This window comes from Trachypithecus francoisi, unplaced genomic scaffold (genome assembly GCF_009764315.1).
Source record: "Trachypithecus francoisi isolate TF-2019V2 unplaced genomic scaffold, Tfra_2.0 Lachesis_group11, whole genome shotgun sequence".
Lineage (NCBI taxonomy): Eukaryota > Metazoa > Chordata > Mammalia > Primates > Cercopithecidae > Trachypithecus > Trachypithecus francoisi.
The window spans coordinates 126,087,079-126,106,043 of NW_022681456.1; the positions used below are offsets into that span (position 1 = coordinate 126,087,079).

An 18,965-nucleotide genomic window follows, 5' to 3' on the forward strand; every position below is an offset into this window, starting at 1 on the left:
ATACTTAAGGGTAATTGAATTATTTTCTCAAAACTGAATTAGATTTAAATTCTGTTGGCCAAAGGTCACCAATTACTCTGTGGGCCGTGGTAGCCAATTTTTAGAAATCGGTCACAGGATCCAAATGGAATCCACTAGGAAAACAGTATATGTGTACTGAAGTTGCCAGAAATATTTACTGAGCACTTACTATATGTCAGGTACCGTGGTGGCTGCTGAGGACAAAGCAAACAACAAGACAGACTCATTCTTCGTCCTCATGGAGCTACAGTAGACGGGTATGAGATGCCTAATGACACAGTGACTGTGATAGTGGGTCCGTGCTATGAAGGAAAAAGACAAGGAATTGTACAAGCAAGAGGAAGGGACCAAGTGTAATCCACGGCTCAGGAAGAGCCTCCCTGAGGAAGGAATTTTTAAGCTGAAACCCAAACAGGAGTTGGGTGGGATAGGGGATGATGAAAGCTTTGCAATGGAGGAGGATAGAGTGTGAGGAGGCGCCAGGGTGGGAAGCTGGTGGAACAGTCAGATGACAGTGAGAAGGGCTGGGTGCTGGAGCCTGGGGAGGAGGGTGAGAGGGGCTGGTACCTTAGACCATGTGCAAATCATCAGGCTTACTGTCGAGTTAACTTTAGAGAGGAAGTGGGGTAGGGAGGGAGCGAGACGTCAGCAGACTGGGTAGGGCACAGGTTCAAGATGGGACCTGACTTAGCCTCTTTGTGAGCTCAGTTCTCTACCGGTTTACTTAGTGGAGGACAAGTCTGGGAAACCAGTGGACATCATGAGTTAAAAGAAATGATCAGGTCAGATGTGGTGACTCATGCCTGTAATTCTGGCACTTTGGGAGGCCAAGGCAGGTGGATCACTTGAGTCCAAGAATTTGAGACCAGCCTGGGGAAAAATGGCAAAACCCCATCTCTAAAAAAATATTTAAAAATTAGCTGGGTATGGTGGTGCACACTTGTAGTCCGAGCTTCTTGGGAGGCTGAGGTGGGAGGACTGCTTGAGCCTGGGAGGCAGTTGCAGTGAGCCAAGATCGTGCCATTGCACTCCAGCCTGGGAGACAAAGCAATACCCCATCTTGGGGGAAAAAAAAAAAGAGAGAGAGACCAGTAAACTCAGAAGTCAGGCTCTGACTGAGGAGTATTCATTTCCTTTGGCCACTGTACTCACACCGTCTTCGGGTAACTCTCCCTAATACCAAAAACTAGAGAAGCAGGGTTTGTAGGGCTTTATGAAAATGGAATCACAGTGAAAGGATTGCATAGGTTTTTGAGACATTTCAACTGAGTTAGAGACATTTCCTGCCCTGTTATATATTTCACGTTTCTTGCCCCTGGAAAAATTACCTGCCTTAGACTGACAGGCCTGGGCCTTCCTACAGAAATATCTGTGCCCTGGTTCTCCCTTCTCTGATGACAAGGACCAAATTATGTATTACAGCTCATTTTACATGAACTGAAGTTTAGTTGCCTGATGGGATTTGGGAGCCCCTCCAGTCATATTGATTACTTGTTTATAACATCTTCTTTAGGGACAGGTTATATCCTCTGATGGCTAATTTTTTAATGTGTTAAATTTCCTGTCGATTTCAGCAAGTTATATTTTCTGACTTTGTCCCCAAATTCTGGAGGTGCACTCTATTTTGAACCTGTGATTTCCTTTAGGACATGTGGGACATTTTGAAAATCTTGTAGATAAAAGTGCAAGGCAATGAAGGAACCAGGATTACTCGTTCACAATTTTAATCTAATGGGAACTGGTTTTCCCCAGTGAGGACCTGCTGTGTGTGCAGCTTCGTGGTAGGTGCTGGAAGAATACAAAAGAGGTTTCAGTTACTGTCTGCAGGCGAGAAGCAGTCATTTTACTGGGGTAGAGCTAATTGCTATAGTAAGGCCTGACGTTTCTCCACATTTCAGGAACACTAGCAGGGCTTCACCTACTTCATCTGCAATTCTCACAACAGCCATGCAACATTTTTCATGCTCCTTATTCAGATAAAGAAAGTGAGGCTCATTTGGTTAAGTGACTTGCCTAAGCTCCCACAGCTGCGAATTTCCGGAGGCAAATCATTTTTTTTCTTAATAATTGAGATATAGGTTTCCCTTTATTTTCAGGTGGTGAAGATTCTAGAATTAGTAGGAAATACTGATTCTATTTGAATCTCTAAACTATGAGGGAAGCTATACACCTCAATAGTTTTTGTTCCCTTTCTGATCTTGTTCCATAATTTATTTTGGTTGTTTTCAGTATTTTGCTATTAGGAATAATGCTGTCACAAATATAATTTCTCCTTTTATTTTTAGTTGATATAACTGTACATAACTTATGGATACAGAGTGATATTTTGATACATGTATGCAATGTGTAATGATTAAATCAGAGTAGTTAGCGTATCTGTCACCCCAACATAGAATTTCTTTGTGTTGTAAACATTCACAATCCTCTCTTCTTTTTGGAAACATACAATAATATTAATCCTATTCACCCTGCAGTTCTGCAGAACACTAGAAGGTATTCCTCCCATCTGGCTTAACTTTGGATCCATTAACCAACCTCTCCCCATCTTCCCCTCCCCACATTTTCTGCAGCCCCTAATAATCACAATTCTATGTTTTACTTCCATAAACTCAAATATTCTTTAGTTTCCACATATGAGTGAGAACGTGGTGTTTGTCTTTCTGTGTCTGGCCTATTTCACATAACATGATGTCCTCCAGGCTCATCCATGTTGCTGTGAATAATAGGATATCATTCTTTTTATGGCTGAATGTGATTCCAGTGCATATATATATAATATCCATTCCTCTCTTGATGGACATTTAGGTTGATTCAACAAATAATCTAATTAAAAACTGGGCAAAGCATCTAAATAGACACTTAACAAAAGAAGACATAGAAATAGACAATTGGTGTATGAAAAAAATGCTTAACATCACTAATCGTCGAGGAATGCAAGTCAGAATCACAATGAGATATCATCTCACCCCAGTTAGAATGGCTATTATAAAAAAGACAAAAAAATAAAGGCTGGCAAGAATGCAGTGAAAGGGAACTCTCAGGTACTGCTGGTGGGAATGTAAATTGGTATAGCCACTATGGAAAGCAGAATGGAGGTCCCTCAAAAACGAAAAATGGAACTGGCACATGACCTAGCAATCCCATTCCTGGGTATGCATCCAAAGGAAAAGAAATCAGTATATCAAGGGGATACCTGCACCCCCATGTTTATTGCAGGACTATTCACGATAACTAAGGATTCAGATCTTATTCTGTCCGACTTGGAAGCTCCAAGCTCTTCCACTCCCCTACTGTGCCTAAAAGAACCCCCACCCACAAACAGGGCTGAATGGATGTCAGAGTGGCCTAGGGGACAAGGGAAATTTTTTTTTAAGTCAATACATGTTAACCTTCAGGTTTAGATTCCTGGGCGATGCATTCGGTGATGATTGTGCTCCCGAGCTTTCAAGGATTTATTTTTTTCTTTGGAGACACGGCCAGTCACACCAGCTAATATTTCACATTGGTGGGTATGTTTTCCTTTTTATGAGAAGGTAACAATATGGCATAGCATGAAAAGAGCATGACTAGATCCACAAAACTGCATTCCTGCTTTTGTTTTCATTTAAAACGAGTTCCTTTTGAGGAGAGTGGAGGTGCATGCTTTGCGGGAGGAAGTTAGCCCCATCCTGGGAAACGATTTTGCATTGGTTAGTGTAAGATTAGGCTGCAATTTATAGAGCCTCTCAAATCACCGTGGATAAACAAGGTAAAATTCTATCTTTCACTTAAAAATCGACAGGCAGCCCAGGGCTGCTGTGATACTCCCTAGAGCCAGACTCAGTTTCTTTCTTGACACTTTGCTGTTTCTGGCCCGGACTTTAACCTTAAGGTCTAAAATGTCTGTGTCCATTTTCCAGGCAGCAGGTTAAGGGATGGAAGAAAACGAAGGGGCAAAAAGCACCTACTTGCTGTTTTTGAAGAAGGTTACCAGATACTTCCACCTCATGACATTGGCCAGAAATACTGTTGATGGAAACATCTCATGGCAAGGGAGATGTGGTCTTAATGCTGGACGGCCATGTGCTTTGTTAAAAATGAAGAACATGAGAACGGCTGTCAGGGGACAGCTAGCAGTCTGCCACCAAGGTCTTGGAATTTGACCCTTGCCCTCCCAACCCTACCTCAAACTTTGAACATCTGCACCCACTTAATGGACATTTGTTACATACTTGAGCAACCAACCCTAAAGAAAGTTAAAACAGCATTCATCACAATTTGAAGATAAAGACAAAGGGTAATATGTTAACATTCATAATAGTCATGATCTCCTTTTAGCGAGAGGGATGATGCTGTTTGCCATCTTTCACCAAAAGCATAATTTCTGGGGCTGTGACGGAGAGCTGGGCCTGCAGGTCAGCTTCACAGATGGTTTCTTTTCTTTCCCCTTATTTTCACTTAATTGGAAAAGCTTAAATTACAGTTAGAAGTAGCAACAAGTGATTGATGATTCTGTCCAGTAGTCCTGCATGACCAAAGATAAAACTGGGGAGGTTTCTCACTGAAGGCCACTTTCAGTATTTTGTCAGAACGATGTCACACTTGGGATTGGGAAGGTTTCATCTTAGGGCTGCCGCATGGGTTCCTTATCGACCCTTGGATTTGATTTTAGCCTAAACACATGACTTCGTGTTGTGTTACAGTCCTTGGGTATGTTTCTTAATTATCCTGAGTGACTATGTCATGTCTGAAAACTATTTTTATTGCACTATCTGTGTAACTTTGGGCAAATCATTTACATTTTCCCTGCCTTGGTTTCCTCAACTGTAGAATAGAGATAGTGGTGGTAGTACTGGCCTTACAGCATAGTTACGAATATTGTGTGAGCTAATGCACGTGATCAACTAACTCAGTTCTGGCGCATAATACACACTCAATAAATACGCATTGTGGTGATTGTTATTTTCAGTATTTTCAAACTCTAGACTATCTAAGCCTTTTGTACCATAGTCTAATCTCCTTGTGAAATCTTGGTTTATTCTTCATTTTTCTGCCTTGTAAGTCATGAGCTTTTTTTCTCAAAGTGAGGTTTGGTTCTAGACGTTTGAATTACTGCACATATTTTGGAGCTGCCATTGAAAAATAATAGAGATAGTTTTCACTTGCATTCATGAGTGCCATAAAATATCTTTTTATTTTGTTCATCATTTCAAAAACACATGTGAGCACCTCCATAGACCATGTTCTTGAGTAGGGGAAGTAGTCTTCTATTTGCCATCTATCTCTCTGCCAGGCAAACTGAAAATGCAGACAGTCGGAGCCTGTGAGTTGAAGATTTTCTATATAGTCTTCGACACTAAACCAAGATCAGAGGGCGTACTTAATGAAGGATTGTGCTATCAGCTTGTTCTTTCTGTCTGAACACAGTGAAGGAGTTCAAACACAACGCTTGTGCTTAATTTTGCAGGTAGTTTTAGAAACTTCTCACCAGTAATGAGACTTTTGCCAGTTTTTCCTACTTGGTTTTGGTCCTCTTTTGGTCCTCTTTAGTTTTTTAGTGACAAAATTAATTAAATTCATGTCAGAAAGTAAAGAGTTTTTCCCCTGTGTGTGCTTGTTCTGAAAAAAAAAAGTGAGTGTTCATTTGAAGATGAGGTGCCTTCCTCTCATAATCTGACACCTATTTGTAACAGACATGGTGACAAGGGCCAGATGAATTGCTGGGTCAATAAAACCTGACTTTCAAATACTCGTCACTGCATTTTCTGTCCTTATTTTTCATTTTTTGAGATAAATCAACACACAGCACAATCACTTACTCTGAGACATAGATTCATGTTCTGTTTCATATAGGAGCCCTGTTTATAATATTGTTTTGCGTTGTACCATTGTCATCATGACTTACGGTATTACTTCTAGGCTCTAGTAGATCACTTTTGTGGTTTGGGGCTATAACAGCATGATAGCAGAACAAAAATACAAACTTGAACAATAAACAATAAAAACGTGTGAACGGAGTCAAGTTGCAGGCCATTCACTGAATGTGAGCAGAGGAAAACCAACCACTTGTTATTAAGAGTGTAACAAGATTTCCATGAAAATCATGATTGCTTATATTTCAAATCTGTGACCAAAATTGTTTTAACTTGTTCTTTTTTTTTTTCCTCTGAAGCTAGCAAACTTCCAGGGGCCACACTTGGGGAGCACTATCCTCCTGTTTTCGATGAGAGCATTTTTTGGAATAGACTGATGAACGGGGTCCAGGTGGGAAGGGACTGGTCTCTGGTGAATTTTAAAGAGAACGAAAATGAGAAACTGAAGAACAACGGGTTAGGCTTCTGGTGTGGAACAGTTGGAGAACCAGGAATTTAAGCTATGTACTTACAAGTGTTTCCATTTGTTCTTCCTTTGTACCTTGCAGAATAAAAGCCAGGGATCCATCTTTGTCCGGATACACGCCCCGTGGCAGGTGCTGGCCAGAGAGGCAGAATTCTTGAAGATCAAAGTTCCTACCAAGAAAGTATGAGCATGTTTCTCCTGGGTTGTGGGCCTCCTGAGGGCCGGATGGATGCAGATAGTTTGGGAATAGGGCCAGGCGGGATGTGGGTTTTGTGGAATTGAAATCACACTTGCCTGTCCAGCGACCCATGATGTGGGGGTAACGGGGAAGAGTTGGGGTAGGGAGAGAGATCCTCCCACCTCAGAGCACTGGCTGGGTTTGCTCCACGAGAAGCAACACGCTGTCCCTGTGCATGTTCTTCATTTTTCTGTTTCACCTCCTTTCTCTCTTTTCTCAGGGTCCTAGTACAGTCAGACACTTCTTTAGTGAGCAGAGTAATGAGAGAAGGCCGCAAGCCATGCTGACTGCATCAGCAGCGTGCAGGGGCAACAGCACCAGATTTGCTGTGGAGATTCTGGTTATGATTCCGCCACTAAATATTGTGTGGTGGTTGGTTTCACTTATCTCTTCTGTAAATCAGAAGGTTCTTAATCAGGTGAATTGATTAACATCACCTGGTAAGTGTTTTCAAAATGTTCATGCCAGTGTCCCATCTCTGGGAATTGGACCTACTTGGTTGGTATGGAATGAAGTTCTCATCGGTGTTAGGCAAAAAATCCGCAGGAGGTTCTGATGCACATCTGGATTGACAGCCACAGCCACACAGTTTAGATGATGTTTGAGGTAGTTTTTTTTTTTTTTTTTAAATCCAGGATAGCCTATACATAATTTAAAAATCTACCCGGAGGCCAGGCACAGTGGCTCACACCTGTAATCCCAGCACTTTGTTGGGGGGAGAAGTGGAAGGATCTCTTGAGGTCAGAAGTTTGAGACCAGCCTGGGCAACATAGCAATTTTAGAGGAAAGGAGTGGCTATTGACCTTGACCATCTGTGACGCCTCTTCGGGAAGGTCCTGTGGCAGATGGTACTCTACTTTAACCATGGGTGAACTGTGGGTGGTCTCTCTTTCTTTCCCTCCACCCCCTCTTCTCTCTCTCTCATATACACCACACATACACACACACACACCCTTCTCCATAGTGTAGTTGTGTAAGTGGTGACTTACCACGGCAAAGATCATCTTGCTCATTGTAACTACCATCATGATAGTTTTCATGCTTCCCACTGTGAACAGAATTCTGTATTTGTTGCCTTCTGTACCACCACTGTGACCACCTGCCCCCTCATCACCATACCCACTCTCAGTGCCATCATTATAGTCAGCAACACCATTCCAATTTACATTGTGGGCTAACACCATTTTCACCACCAACAGATCTGCTGTCTCCATCAGAAAAAATCACTCATCAAATACCAGCATGTGACTGATACCGTCATGAGTCCTCTGCTTGAGAAGAAGAAAGTCTATGGGTTCTGTTCTTACAGATTTATTACAATGGACAATAACTCCATGGCAGGTGGACAAACGCTTATTAAACAATGAACAAACACAAACATGAATATTAGCTACACACATTTTGCCAACGAAAGGTGATTTTTGGTGGCGGGAGCGCTGGTCACATGTCTGAAGTGTCTTAGTTTCACAAGGACCACGCTGTGTCTTTCCCCTTCAGTTGCACTGCTCTGTGTTTTGTCTCCTGGTTTCAGTCCTCGCAGTCTTAATACCACCGCCCTCACATGCAGGCAACGTCTTTGTTTTGGATCTCCGTTCCTCCTTAACTAATGTTCTCTGGATTTCCTGGCAACATGACACTAGTTTCAGCTTTGGGTGGAGGCTTCTGCTTCCTGCTGGTGGGGTCCTCTTTTGGCCAACCCTATCACTCCTCTTTCTTCTGCCTTCCTTCTAACTCCAGTATATTCTTCTCTTTTCTGTCTGGTTTATCTGAATGTGTAATGTTCTCTTAACCTCATTCTATTTGTGTCTTGTTTCCTATGTTTTAATCTCTGCTGCTGATCCTTGGAAAGGAGGTGAGCAAAACTAATGCCCATGTTATGATTTCTATCCCCCAGGATAATTATTTTAGGGGAAACCTAGAGACATAGGAAAAGTGTGTCCTTTTTTACCCTCCCCTCGCTTATTTTCCTTCTTTGCTTTCCTTCCCATCCTTCTGCTCTCATGCTTTTCCTTCTCTTCTTCCTTCCACCCCCTCTTCTTCCTTCCACCCCCCTCTTCTGATGCCTCCTCCTAGCCTCCTTCTCTGTTCTTTGCACATGCTATGACACCTCCACATCTCTCTCTCTTTTTTTTTTTTTTTTTTTTGAGATGGAGTCTTGCTCTGTCACCCAGGTTGGAGTGCAGTGGTGCGATCACAGCTCACTGCAATCTCCGCCCCCCAGGTTCAAGCAATTCTCCTGCCTCAACCTCCTGAGTAGCTGGGATTACAGGTGTGCATCACCACGCCCAGCTAATTTTTGTATTTTCAGTAGAGACAGGGTTTCTCCATGTTGGCCAGGCTGGTCTCAAATTTCTGACCTCATGATCTGCCTGCCTTGGCCTCCCAAAGTGCTGGGATTACAGGTGTGAGCGACCACGCCAGGCCGGACACCTCCACATCTCTTGTCTTTCTGCCACCTTCTCCTGCTCAGTCCTAGACTTGGCTTCCCCAGTAGTGCTTGCCTTTCGTCCCTCTGGTATCTCCTTTATCCTTGCACATGCTTATGCTTTTTAAAGCATAGTTTTGCATAAATGACATATTGGCCTTCAGAGTTTCAGTGCCCCTATACATGAGCTGTTTGGAACTTACATCTGTAGTTTAGGTAGTACCTGCACTTGAAGTTGTAGATGAGTTGGCGAGGGTGAGAACATACTCACCCACAAAACAGCCATCTCTGGGTTTCTCTCCCCGCTTTCCATTTTGGTAGACACGGTGCTAGTTGGGTCCTCAGAAGGAGAGACTTTCTAACCTTGGTTCCACAGGTATTCGTCGTGTGATTTGGGGAAGTCATCCCATCTCTCAGAGCCTCAGTTGCCTCATCTATGATATGGGCATACTCATACCTGTCCTATTTTTCTTAGAAGGTTGTTGTAAGGATCTGATTCTTAACCAGTGCTGTGTAAACACAGGAAGTTGTTGTGTCTGCTTTCTGAAATATTTTAATGTATATTCTCAATTGTTAGTCCCCCAATCAACTTCCTTTCTGACCAAAGAAGCAGCCAGCACTGATAGTGCTCCCTCTGTGAGAAAGTCCCTGGAGAGGCACTGAGGGAGCAGAAGCGCCTCATGCCCTCAGGGTGCCGACAGTCACAGGGCAGCGTGGGAGGAGCGCAGGTGCCCAGACATCAACACAGTGATCGACAGTCACAGGGCAGCATGGGAGGAGCGCAGGTGCCCAGACATCAACACAGTGATCGACAGTCACAGGGCAGCATGGGAGGAGCACAGGTGCCCAGACATCAACACAGTGATGGGATACTGTGTCAGGTAGTAACTCATTAGCCCAGCACCAATTCTGTTTGTCAATGTGGTGGGCTAGGGAGTAGGGAGAGGCAAAGCCATGTGGTTGCCCCTCCAAGATAAAACAGATAAAAAAGAACTTTTCCCCAAAGTTTCTGGGTCCCAGACTCGACTCAGGTGGACTGTTTTGGCTTCCTTTTGCCACATTTCTTTTTTCTCTTCTCTTCTCTTCTCTTCTTTCTCTTCTCTTCTCTCTCTCTCTTTCTCTTTCTTCTTTCTTCTTTCTTTCTTTCTCTCTCTCTCTTTCTTTCCTTCTTTTTTCTTTTCTGTTCTTTCTCTCTCTCTCTTTCTCTCTTTCCTTCTTTTTTCTTTTCTGTTCTTTCTCTCTCTCTCTCTCTCTCTCTCCTCTCTCTTCTCTCTCTCTCTCTCTCTCTCTCTCTCTTTCCTCTTTCTTTTCTTTTTTGGAGATGGAGTCTCCCTCTGTCACCCAGGCTGGAGTGCAGTGGTGCAATCTCGGCTCACTGCAACCTCTGCCTCCTGGGCTGAAGCAATTTTCTTGCCTCAGCCTCCCAAGTAGCTGGAACTATAGGCATGCGCCACCATGCCTGGCTATATTTTGTCTTCTTAGTAGAGACAGGGTTTCAACATGTTGGCCAGGCTGGTCTTGAACTCCTGACCTCAAGTGATCCATCTGCCTCGGCCTCCCAGAGTGCTGGGATTACAGGCATGAGCCACTGCACCCGGTGCTAGATCTTCTTGGTATCATAGAAGTCAATGGCTTGTAGTGGAGCTGACAGAGGGTGTTATACACAGGTGAGGGGGGATATAACTTGATGTGCTGGGTAGGATACTATGTTTGTAAAAATTAATCTGAGACTCTGATCCCAGGGGTAGGGGTCTGGGTTAAACCCAGTTCCTGAGTTGAGAGAGGAGCGTGGAAAATGGAGGATGAGACTCGCCGTCTGTGGAGGGCTAGTGTTGGGGCTGGCGGCATACTGTCTTTTTAAAATGGGTTTGGGAAGTGATCAGAATGAGAAAAAAACCACATTTGTTGAGAGCCACATCCTGGCAGCGAGGGGAGCATGGAGGAAGAATGAGGCGTGGCATGGGATCGGTTAAGCATTCTCCAGGCAGTGGAGGGTTGGATCATAACTCAGTAGGGTCCAGAGAGACCGGGAACATGGGGAGGAAATCACAAAACCGAGATCTCAAACCTGGACAAATCCAGTGTAATGTGTCCAGGGACTCCACGTCCTGAGCACAGATCCTAACTGGGAGGGGGAATCTTGGAAGGAAGCATTTGTTTTCCAAAAACAACAACAGAAGAGCCAGCATTTTCTGAGGGACACTCACGACCCATGCACAGAAGGGTGTGGGAAGGCCTGGCCTTTGGCCCTGAGCAGCCTGAGAAGGTTTGAAATGGGGTATGGAAGCAGGTGCTTTCTCACTTGACTCTGCTCATTACCAAGATGGCTCTTCTAGAGACTGTGGTCAGCATCTCTGTTGGTTTCTCGTTTGCTTTTTTTGTGTATATGAATGAACATGCTGTTTCTCATCCTTTACATTCTCTTATTCCTCCAGCCTCCAGCAGAGACCAGGTCGGTGCAAGCTGTTAGGGACGACTTTCTTTTCAATGAAATCATATTGATCCAGCCATAGTTCACTAAATTTGGAAGAAGTGGCATGCCTGGGATGGGTGAAAAACCACTTTTGTCCAATCGTCAGAGCTTTTGTAGCTATTATTAGTAGAGTGACTGATATTGCAGGGGTCTCATTTGCTGTCCCTCAGAGCATGCCAGAACTTTAGCTTATGTGTCCTTTGCGTGCAAGTAGATGCTGTTAACTTCCAGCAAGTCATGCCTTCTTAGGAAAACAGGCTCAGAGCTCCATACATCTCCAAAACAGGAGTAATACACATTGTGGAGGGAAGTGGTGATGATGTACTCTAATGCCTGGTAGAGAGGCACACACAACACATGAGAACTGCCATTATTACTGCTGTTGGTATTGTTATTCATAGCAAGGTGTGCAGGCAGCGCAGTTGGCACAAGACGAGGACTGTGTCTGCTCTTCGATTCTCTCCTCTCTTCTCTGCAGTGTTGGGGGGAAGCAGGCCCAGTCCCTCAACTCTGCCGAGGCAGCCAGAAGTACAGACATGAAATCTGTGGAGATGCAGGAACAGATGGCCTTTGGACTATATGCTGGGGATTTCCATTTCCTAGAGCACGGGTCCTTGGGGCGTCTGTAAACACAATGGCTCCACATGTGAGGTCTGTGGTGCAGTTGCTGGGAAAGCCAGTGAGAAGACTGCTGGGGTCCCGTGGTGCAGGAGGCAGAGCTTGAAGACACCCATTTTAAGGGAGAGACAGCAGACATGACAAGTGGTCCACCTTGAGTTCTACTATTGACTGTGCCCCCATTAACCTGGGGTTACTTGATTCATGTCTTAGTCTGTTTCCTAAAAAGGACTGGAGATGGATTACAACCAAAAGAAGGAATGCAATGGATCATTTTTCAAAAGGACAGATAAAAAGAGTCATGTAACTGGGGAGGGGAGGAAGTAGGGAAGTGCAAGGGAAATAATGATAGTGGAAACTAAAAATAAGGGTGATGGATGCAGGTGAGACAGAGTTGCATTCTGGGCTTTCTGGTAGCCAAGACAGAAAGCACTGTGGCCCACAGTCGTCTATGGGAATCAGCATCTGTTTTGCCAAAGAAGGCAAAGTTTGCCAGTTGTAAAGGACATGAACAATACAAGGGACTATGTTTTCAGTAATAAGTTCACACAAGCTTCTGCAATATTCTTGATGTGACCATTGCTTACACTGATTCTGGATAAAACTGAGGATGTAATGGTAAACTGTAGTTGAGGGAGGGTTGAATACAGAGTAATGTCTGCAAATTTCTTTTTTTAAAATTTTTTAAATTTATACTTTAAGTTCTAGGGTACATGTGCACAACGTGCAGGTTTGTTACATATGTATACATGTGCCATGTTGGTGTGCTGCACCCATTAACTTGTCATTTATATTAGGTATATCTCCGAATGTTATCCCTCCCCCCTCCCTCCTTCCCACAATAGGCCCTGGTGTGTGATGTTCCCCTTCCTGAGTCCAAGTGATCTCATTGTTCAGTTCCCACCTATGAGTGAGAACATGCGGTGTTTGGTTTTCTGTTCTTGTGATAGTTTGCTGAGGATGGTGGTTTCCAGCTGCATCCATGTCCCTACAAAGGACATGAACTCATCCTTTTGTATGGCTACATAGTATTCCATGGTGTATATGTGCCACATTTTCTTAATCCAGTCTGTCACTGATGGACATTTGGGTTGATTCCAAGTCTTTGCTATTGTGAATAGTGCCACAATAAACATACATGTGCATGTGTCTTTATAGCAGCATGATTTATAATCCTTTGGATATATACCCAGTAATGGGATGGCTGGGTCAAATGTTATTTCTAGTTCTAGATCCTTGAGGAATCACCACGCTGTTTTCCACAATGGTTGAACTAGTTTACAGTCCCACCAACAGTGTAAAAGTGTTCTTATTTCTCCACATCCTCTCCAGCACCTGTTGTTTCCTGACTTTTTAATGATTGCCATTCTAATTGGTGTGAGATGGTATCTCATTGTGGCTTTGATTTGCATTTCGCTGATGGTGAGTGACGATGAGCATTTTTTCATGTGTCTCTTGGCTGTATAAATGTCTTCTTTTGAGAAGTGTCTGTTCATATCCTTTGCCCACTTTTTGCCCACTTTTTGAGTTCTTTGTAGGTTCTGGATATTAGCCCTTTGTCAGATGAGTAGGTTGCAAAAATTTTCTCTCATTCTGTAGGTTGCCTGTTCACTCTGATGGAGTTTCTTTTGCTGTGCAGAATCTCTTTAGTGTAATTAGATCCCATTTGTCAATTTTGGCTTTTGTTACCATTGCTTTTGGTGCTTTAGACCTGAAGTCCTTACCCATGCCTATGTCCTGAATGGTATCACCTAGGTTTTCTTCTAGGGTTTTTATGGTTTTAGGTCTAACATTTAAGTCTCTAATCCATCTTGAATTAATTTTCGTATAAGGAGTAAGGAAAGGATCCAGTTTCAGCTTTCTACTTATGGCTAGCCAATTTTCCCAGAACCATTTATTAAATAGGGAATTCTTTCCTCATTTCTTGTTTTTCTCAGGTTTGTCAAAGATTAGATGGTTGTAGATGTGTGGTATTATTTCTGAGGGCTCTGTTCTGTTCCATTGGTCTATATCTCTGTTTTGGTACCAGTACCATGCTGTTTTGGTTACTGTAGCCTTGTAGTATAGTTTGAAGTCAGGTAGCGTGATGCCTCCAGCTTTGTTCTTTTGGCTTAGGATTGTCTTGGCAATGCAGGCTCTTTTTTGGTTCCATAAGAACTTTAAAGCAGTTTTTTCCAATTCTGTGAAGAAAGTCATTGGTCGTTTAATGGGGGTGGCGTTGAGTCTGTAAATTACCTTGGGCAGTATGACCATTTTCACAATATTGATTCTTCCTATCTATGAGCATGGAATGTTCTTCCATTTGTTTGTGTCCTCTTTTATTTCACTGAGCAGTGGTTTGTAGTTCTTCTTGAAGAGGTCCTTCACATCCCTTGTAAGTTGAATTCCTAGGTATTTTATTCTCTTTGAAGCAATTTTGAATGGGAGTTCATTCCTGATTTGGCTCTCTGTTTGTCTGTTACTGGAGTATAAGAATGCTTGTGATTTTTGCACATTGATTTTGTATCCTGAGACTTTGCTGAAGTTGCTTATCAGCTTAAGGAGATTTTGGGCTGAGATGATGGGGTTTTCTAAAAATACAGTCAGGTCATCGGCAAACAGGGACAATTTGGCTTCTTTTCTTAATTGAATACCCTTTATTTCTTTCTCTTGCCTGATTGCCCTAGCCAGAACTTCCAACACTATGTTGAACAGGAGTGGTGAGAGAGGGCATCCCTGTCTTGTGCCAATTTTCAAAGGGAATTCTTCCAGTTTTTGCCTATTCAGTATGATATTGGCTATGGGTTTGTCATAAATAGCTCTTATTATTTTGAGATACGTTCCATCAATTCCGAATTTATTGAGAGTTTTTAGCATGAAGGGCTGTTGAATTTTGTCAAAAGCCTTTTCTGCATCTATTGAGATAATCATGTGGTTTTTATCTTTGGTTCTGTTTATATGCTGGATTACGTTTATTGATTTGTGTGTGTTGAACCAGCCTTGCATCCCAGGGATGAAGCCCACTTGATCATGGTGGATAAGCTTTTTGATGTGCTGCTGGATTCGGTTTGCCAGTATTTTATTGAGGATTTTTGCATCGATGTTCATCAAGGATATTGGTCTAAAATTCTCTTTTTTTGTTGTGTCTCTGCCAGGCTTTGGTATCAGATGATGTTGGCCTCATAAAATGAGTTAGGGAGGATTCCCTCTTTTTCTATTGATTGGAATAGTTTCAGAAGGAATGGTACCAGCTCCTCCTTGTACCTCTGGTAGAATTTGGCTGTGAATCTGTCTGGTCCTGGACTTTTTTTGGTTGGTAGGCTAATTATTGCCTCAATTTCAGAGTCTGCTATTGGTCTATTCAGGGATTTAACTTCTTCCTGGTTTAGTCTTGGGAGAGTGTATGTGTCTGGGAATTTATCCATATCTTCTAGGTTTTCTAGTTTATTTGCGTAGAGGTGTTTATAGTATTCTCTGATGGTGGTTTGTATTTCTGTGAGGTCAGTGGTGATATCCCCTTTATCATTTTTTATTGAGTCTATTTGATTCTTCTCTCTTTTCTTCTTTATTAGTCTTGCTAGCAATCTATCAATTTTGTTGATCTTTTCAAAAAATCAGCTCCTGGATTCATTGATTTTTTGAAGGGTTTTTTGTGTCTCTATCTCCTTCAGTTCTGCTCTGATCTTAGTTATTTCTTGCCTTCTGCTAGCTTTTGAATGTGTTTGCTCTTGCTTCTCTAGTTCTTTTAATTGTGATGTCAGGGTGTCAGTTTTAGATCTTTCCTGCTTTCTCTTGTGGGCATTTAGTGCTATAAATTTCCCTCTACACACTGCTTTAAATGTGTCCCAGAGATTCTGGTATGTTGTATTTTTTTCTCATTGGTTTCAAAGAACATCTTTATTTCTGCCTTCATTTCGTTATGTACCCAGTAGTCATTCAGGAGCGGGTTGTTCAGTTTCCATGTAGTTGAGTGGTTTTGACTGAGTTTCTTAGTCCTGAGTTCTAGTTTGATTGCACTGTGGTCTGAGAGATAGTTTGTTATAATTTCTGTTCTTTTACATTTGCTGAGGAGTGCTTTATGTCCAACTATGTGGTCAATTTTGGAATAAGTGCGATGTGGTACTGAGAAGAATGTATATTCTGTTGATTTGGGATGGAGAGTTCTGTAGATGTCTATTAGGTGTACTTGGTGCAGAGTTGAGTTCAATTCCTGGATATCCTTGTTAACTTTCTGTCTTGTTGATCTGTCTAATGTTGACAGTGGGGTGTTAAAGTCTCCCATTATTATTGTATGGGAGTCTAAGTCTCCCCGTAAGTCTCTAAGGACTTGCTTTATGAATCTGGGTGCTCCTGTATTGGGTGCATATGTATTTAGGATAGTTAGCTCTTCCTGATGAATTGATCCCTTTACCATTATGTAATGGCCCTCTTTGTCTGTTTTGATATTTGTTGGTTTAAAGTCTGTTTTATCAGAGACTAGGATTGCAACCCCTGCCTTTTTTTTTGTTTTCCATTTGCTTGGTAGATCTTCCTCCGTCCCTTTATTTTGAGCCTATGTGTGTCTCTGCATGTGAGATGGGTCTCCTGAATACAGCAAACTGATGGGTCTTGACTCTTTATCCAATCTGGCAGTCTGTTTCTTTTAATTGGACCATTTAGTTCATTTACATTTAAGGTTAATATTGTTATGTGTGAACTTGATCCTGTCATTATGTTAACTGGTTATTTTGCTCATTAGTTGATGCAGTTTCTTCCTAGCATTGATGGACTTTACATTTTGGCATGTTTTTGCAATGGCTGGTACCGGTTTTTCCTTCCCATGTTTAGTGCTTCCTTCAGAATCTCTTGTAGGGCAGGCCTGGTGGTGACAAAATCTCTAAGCATTTGTTTGTCTGTAAAGGATTTTATTTCTCCTTCACTTATGAAACTTAGTTTGGCTGGATATGAAATTCTGGGTTGAAAATTCTTTTCTTTAAAAATGTTGAATATTGGCCCCCACTTTTTCTGGCTTGTAGAGTTTCTGCCGAGAGATCTGCTGTTAGTCTGATTACTTCCCCAGGCATGGGATATAATCTCCTGGTGTGCCGTTTGCTAAGACCCTTGGTAAAGTGCAGTATTAGGGTGGGAGTTACCTGATTTTCCAGGTGTTGTGTGTCTCAGTTTCCCTTGGCTAGGAAAAGGAATTCCCTTCCCCCTTGTGCTTCCCAGGTGAGGCGATGCCTCGCCCTGCTTCAGCTCTCACTGGTTGGGCTGCACTCACTGACCAGCACCAGTGAGATGAACTTGGTACCTCAGCTGAAAATGTAGAAATCACCTGTCTTCTGTGTTGCTCACGCTGGGAGTTGGAGGCTGAAGCTGTTCCTATTCAGCCATCTTGGGCACCCCCAATGTCTGCAAATTTCTGAAGCACTAACTGGGTTCAAAGATAAAGGTTTGAGAAGAAATGCCACTGATACTTGAATTCTTTTCAGTTTTACCCATGTTTTGACATGTTTATGTCTACTAACCTGCATTTATTAAAGAATGAGTTATCTTCTTTTCTTTACCATAAAACGTATGTAATTGCTATGAAGCATTATTTATCAGTGTGAAAAAAATGGGTGTTTCCACACTGAGCTGATAGAATTCCAGTTAAAAAGCAAAAAAACTTGGCATTTCAGTTAACTTCAGTGTCCCTTAGGAGGGAAAGGTAATTCCATTTAGCTTTGGAAATGATTGGAAATTGTTCTCAGGTACTTGTTATTGTCTCTCTAGAGACTCTGATTTGGTAGCCCTGGCTTTTGCAAAAGCTTCACAGGAGGACCTCTTCCTGGCTAATGGTGCCCACCCAACCTCAGGGACTCTACGCAGCCAGGACTGCAGTACCTCTTATTTCTCAGTTATTCAGATTTGAGGCTTGTATTAGTTAGGGTTCTCCAGAGAAACAGAACCAACAGGACACACACAGACACACACACGCGCGTGCGCGCACACACACACACACACACACACAGAGAGAGAGGTATCATGAGGAATTGGTTAATACAGTTATGGGGGCTGGGAAGTCCCAAGATCTGGATTTCATGCGATGGAGACCCAGGAGAGCTGATGGTGTAGTTCCAGTCTGTGTCCAAAGACCTGAGAACTAGGAGAGCCAACAAATAAGCTCCAGCAGCCTCAAGACACAAGAACTGATGTTTCAGTTCAAGTGTGAAGGCAGGAAAAGACTGATGTCCTAGCTCATGCAGTCAGGCAGGAAGAGTTTCCCCTTACCTGTGGGAAGGTCAGCCTTTTTGTTGTTTTCAGGCCTTCGACTGATTGGATGATGCCCACCACATTAGGGAGGGTAATCTGCTCTGCTCCGTCTACTGACTCAAATGCTCATCTCATCCCAAAACACTCTCACAGATACACCCAGAATGTTTGAACAAATATCTGGGCACCCAATGGTCCAGTCAAGTTGACACATAATATGAACCATCACAAGGCTTATAATTTCGAAGTCAGTAATCCTCTTTGTAACAGAATGAATAGTGGCATTCAAAAAATATGTCCAAGACCTAGTCCTGGAACCTGTAAATATAATCTTATTTGGAAAAAAGATCTTTGCAGATATAATTAGTTAAGGATCTCAGGATGAGATCATCCTGGATTTAGAATAGAACCTAAATCCAATGACAGGTATCCTTATAAGAGAAAGGCAGAAAGGTATTTGAGAGGGGAGAAGGTTATGTGAAGAAAGCAGAGACTGGAGTTATGCAGGCTGAAAGCAAAGAATTCCTGGGGCCATCAAAAACTGGAAGAGCCAAGGAATAATTTTTCCCTTATAGCCTTTAGAAGGAGTGCTGCTCCACTGATGCCGTGATTTTAGGTTTGTGACCTTCACAACTGTGACAGAATAAATATATGTTGTG

The 18,965-nt window shown here is 42.6% G+C and overlaps 1 protein-coding gene across 1 annotated transcript in view; it reads left to right on the forward strand.

Annotated features, from left to right (window-relative positions):
- Positions 1-18,965, forward strand: part of ANO2 (anoctamin 2) — a 378,662-nt gene that overhangs the window by 77,624 nt on the left and 282,073 nt on the right. The window contains exon 5 of the mRNA XM_033223504.1: positions 6,422-6,520. Coding sequence (XP_033079395.1) covers positions 6,422-6,520 — 99 coding nt within the window. The remainder of the gene's footprint in view (positions 1-6,421; positions 6,521-18,965) is intronic.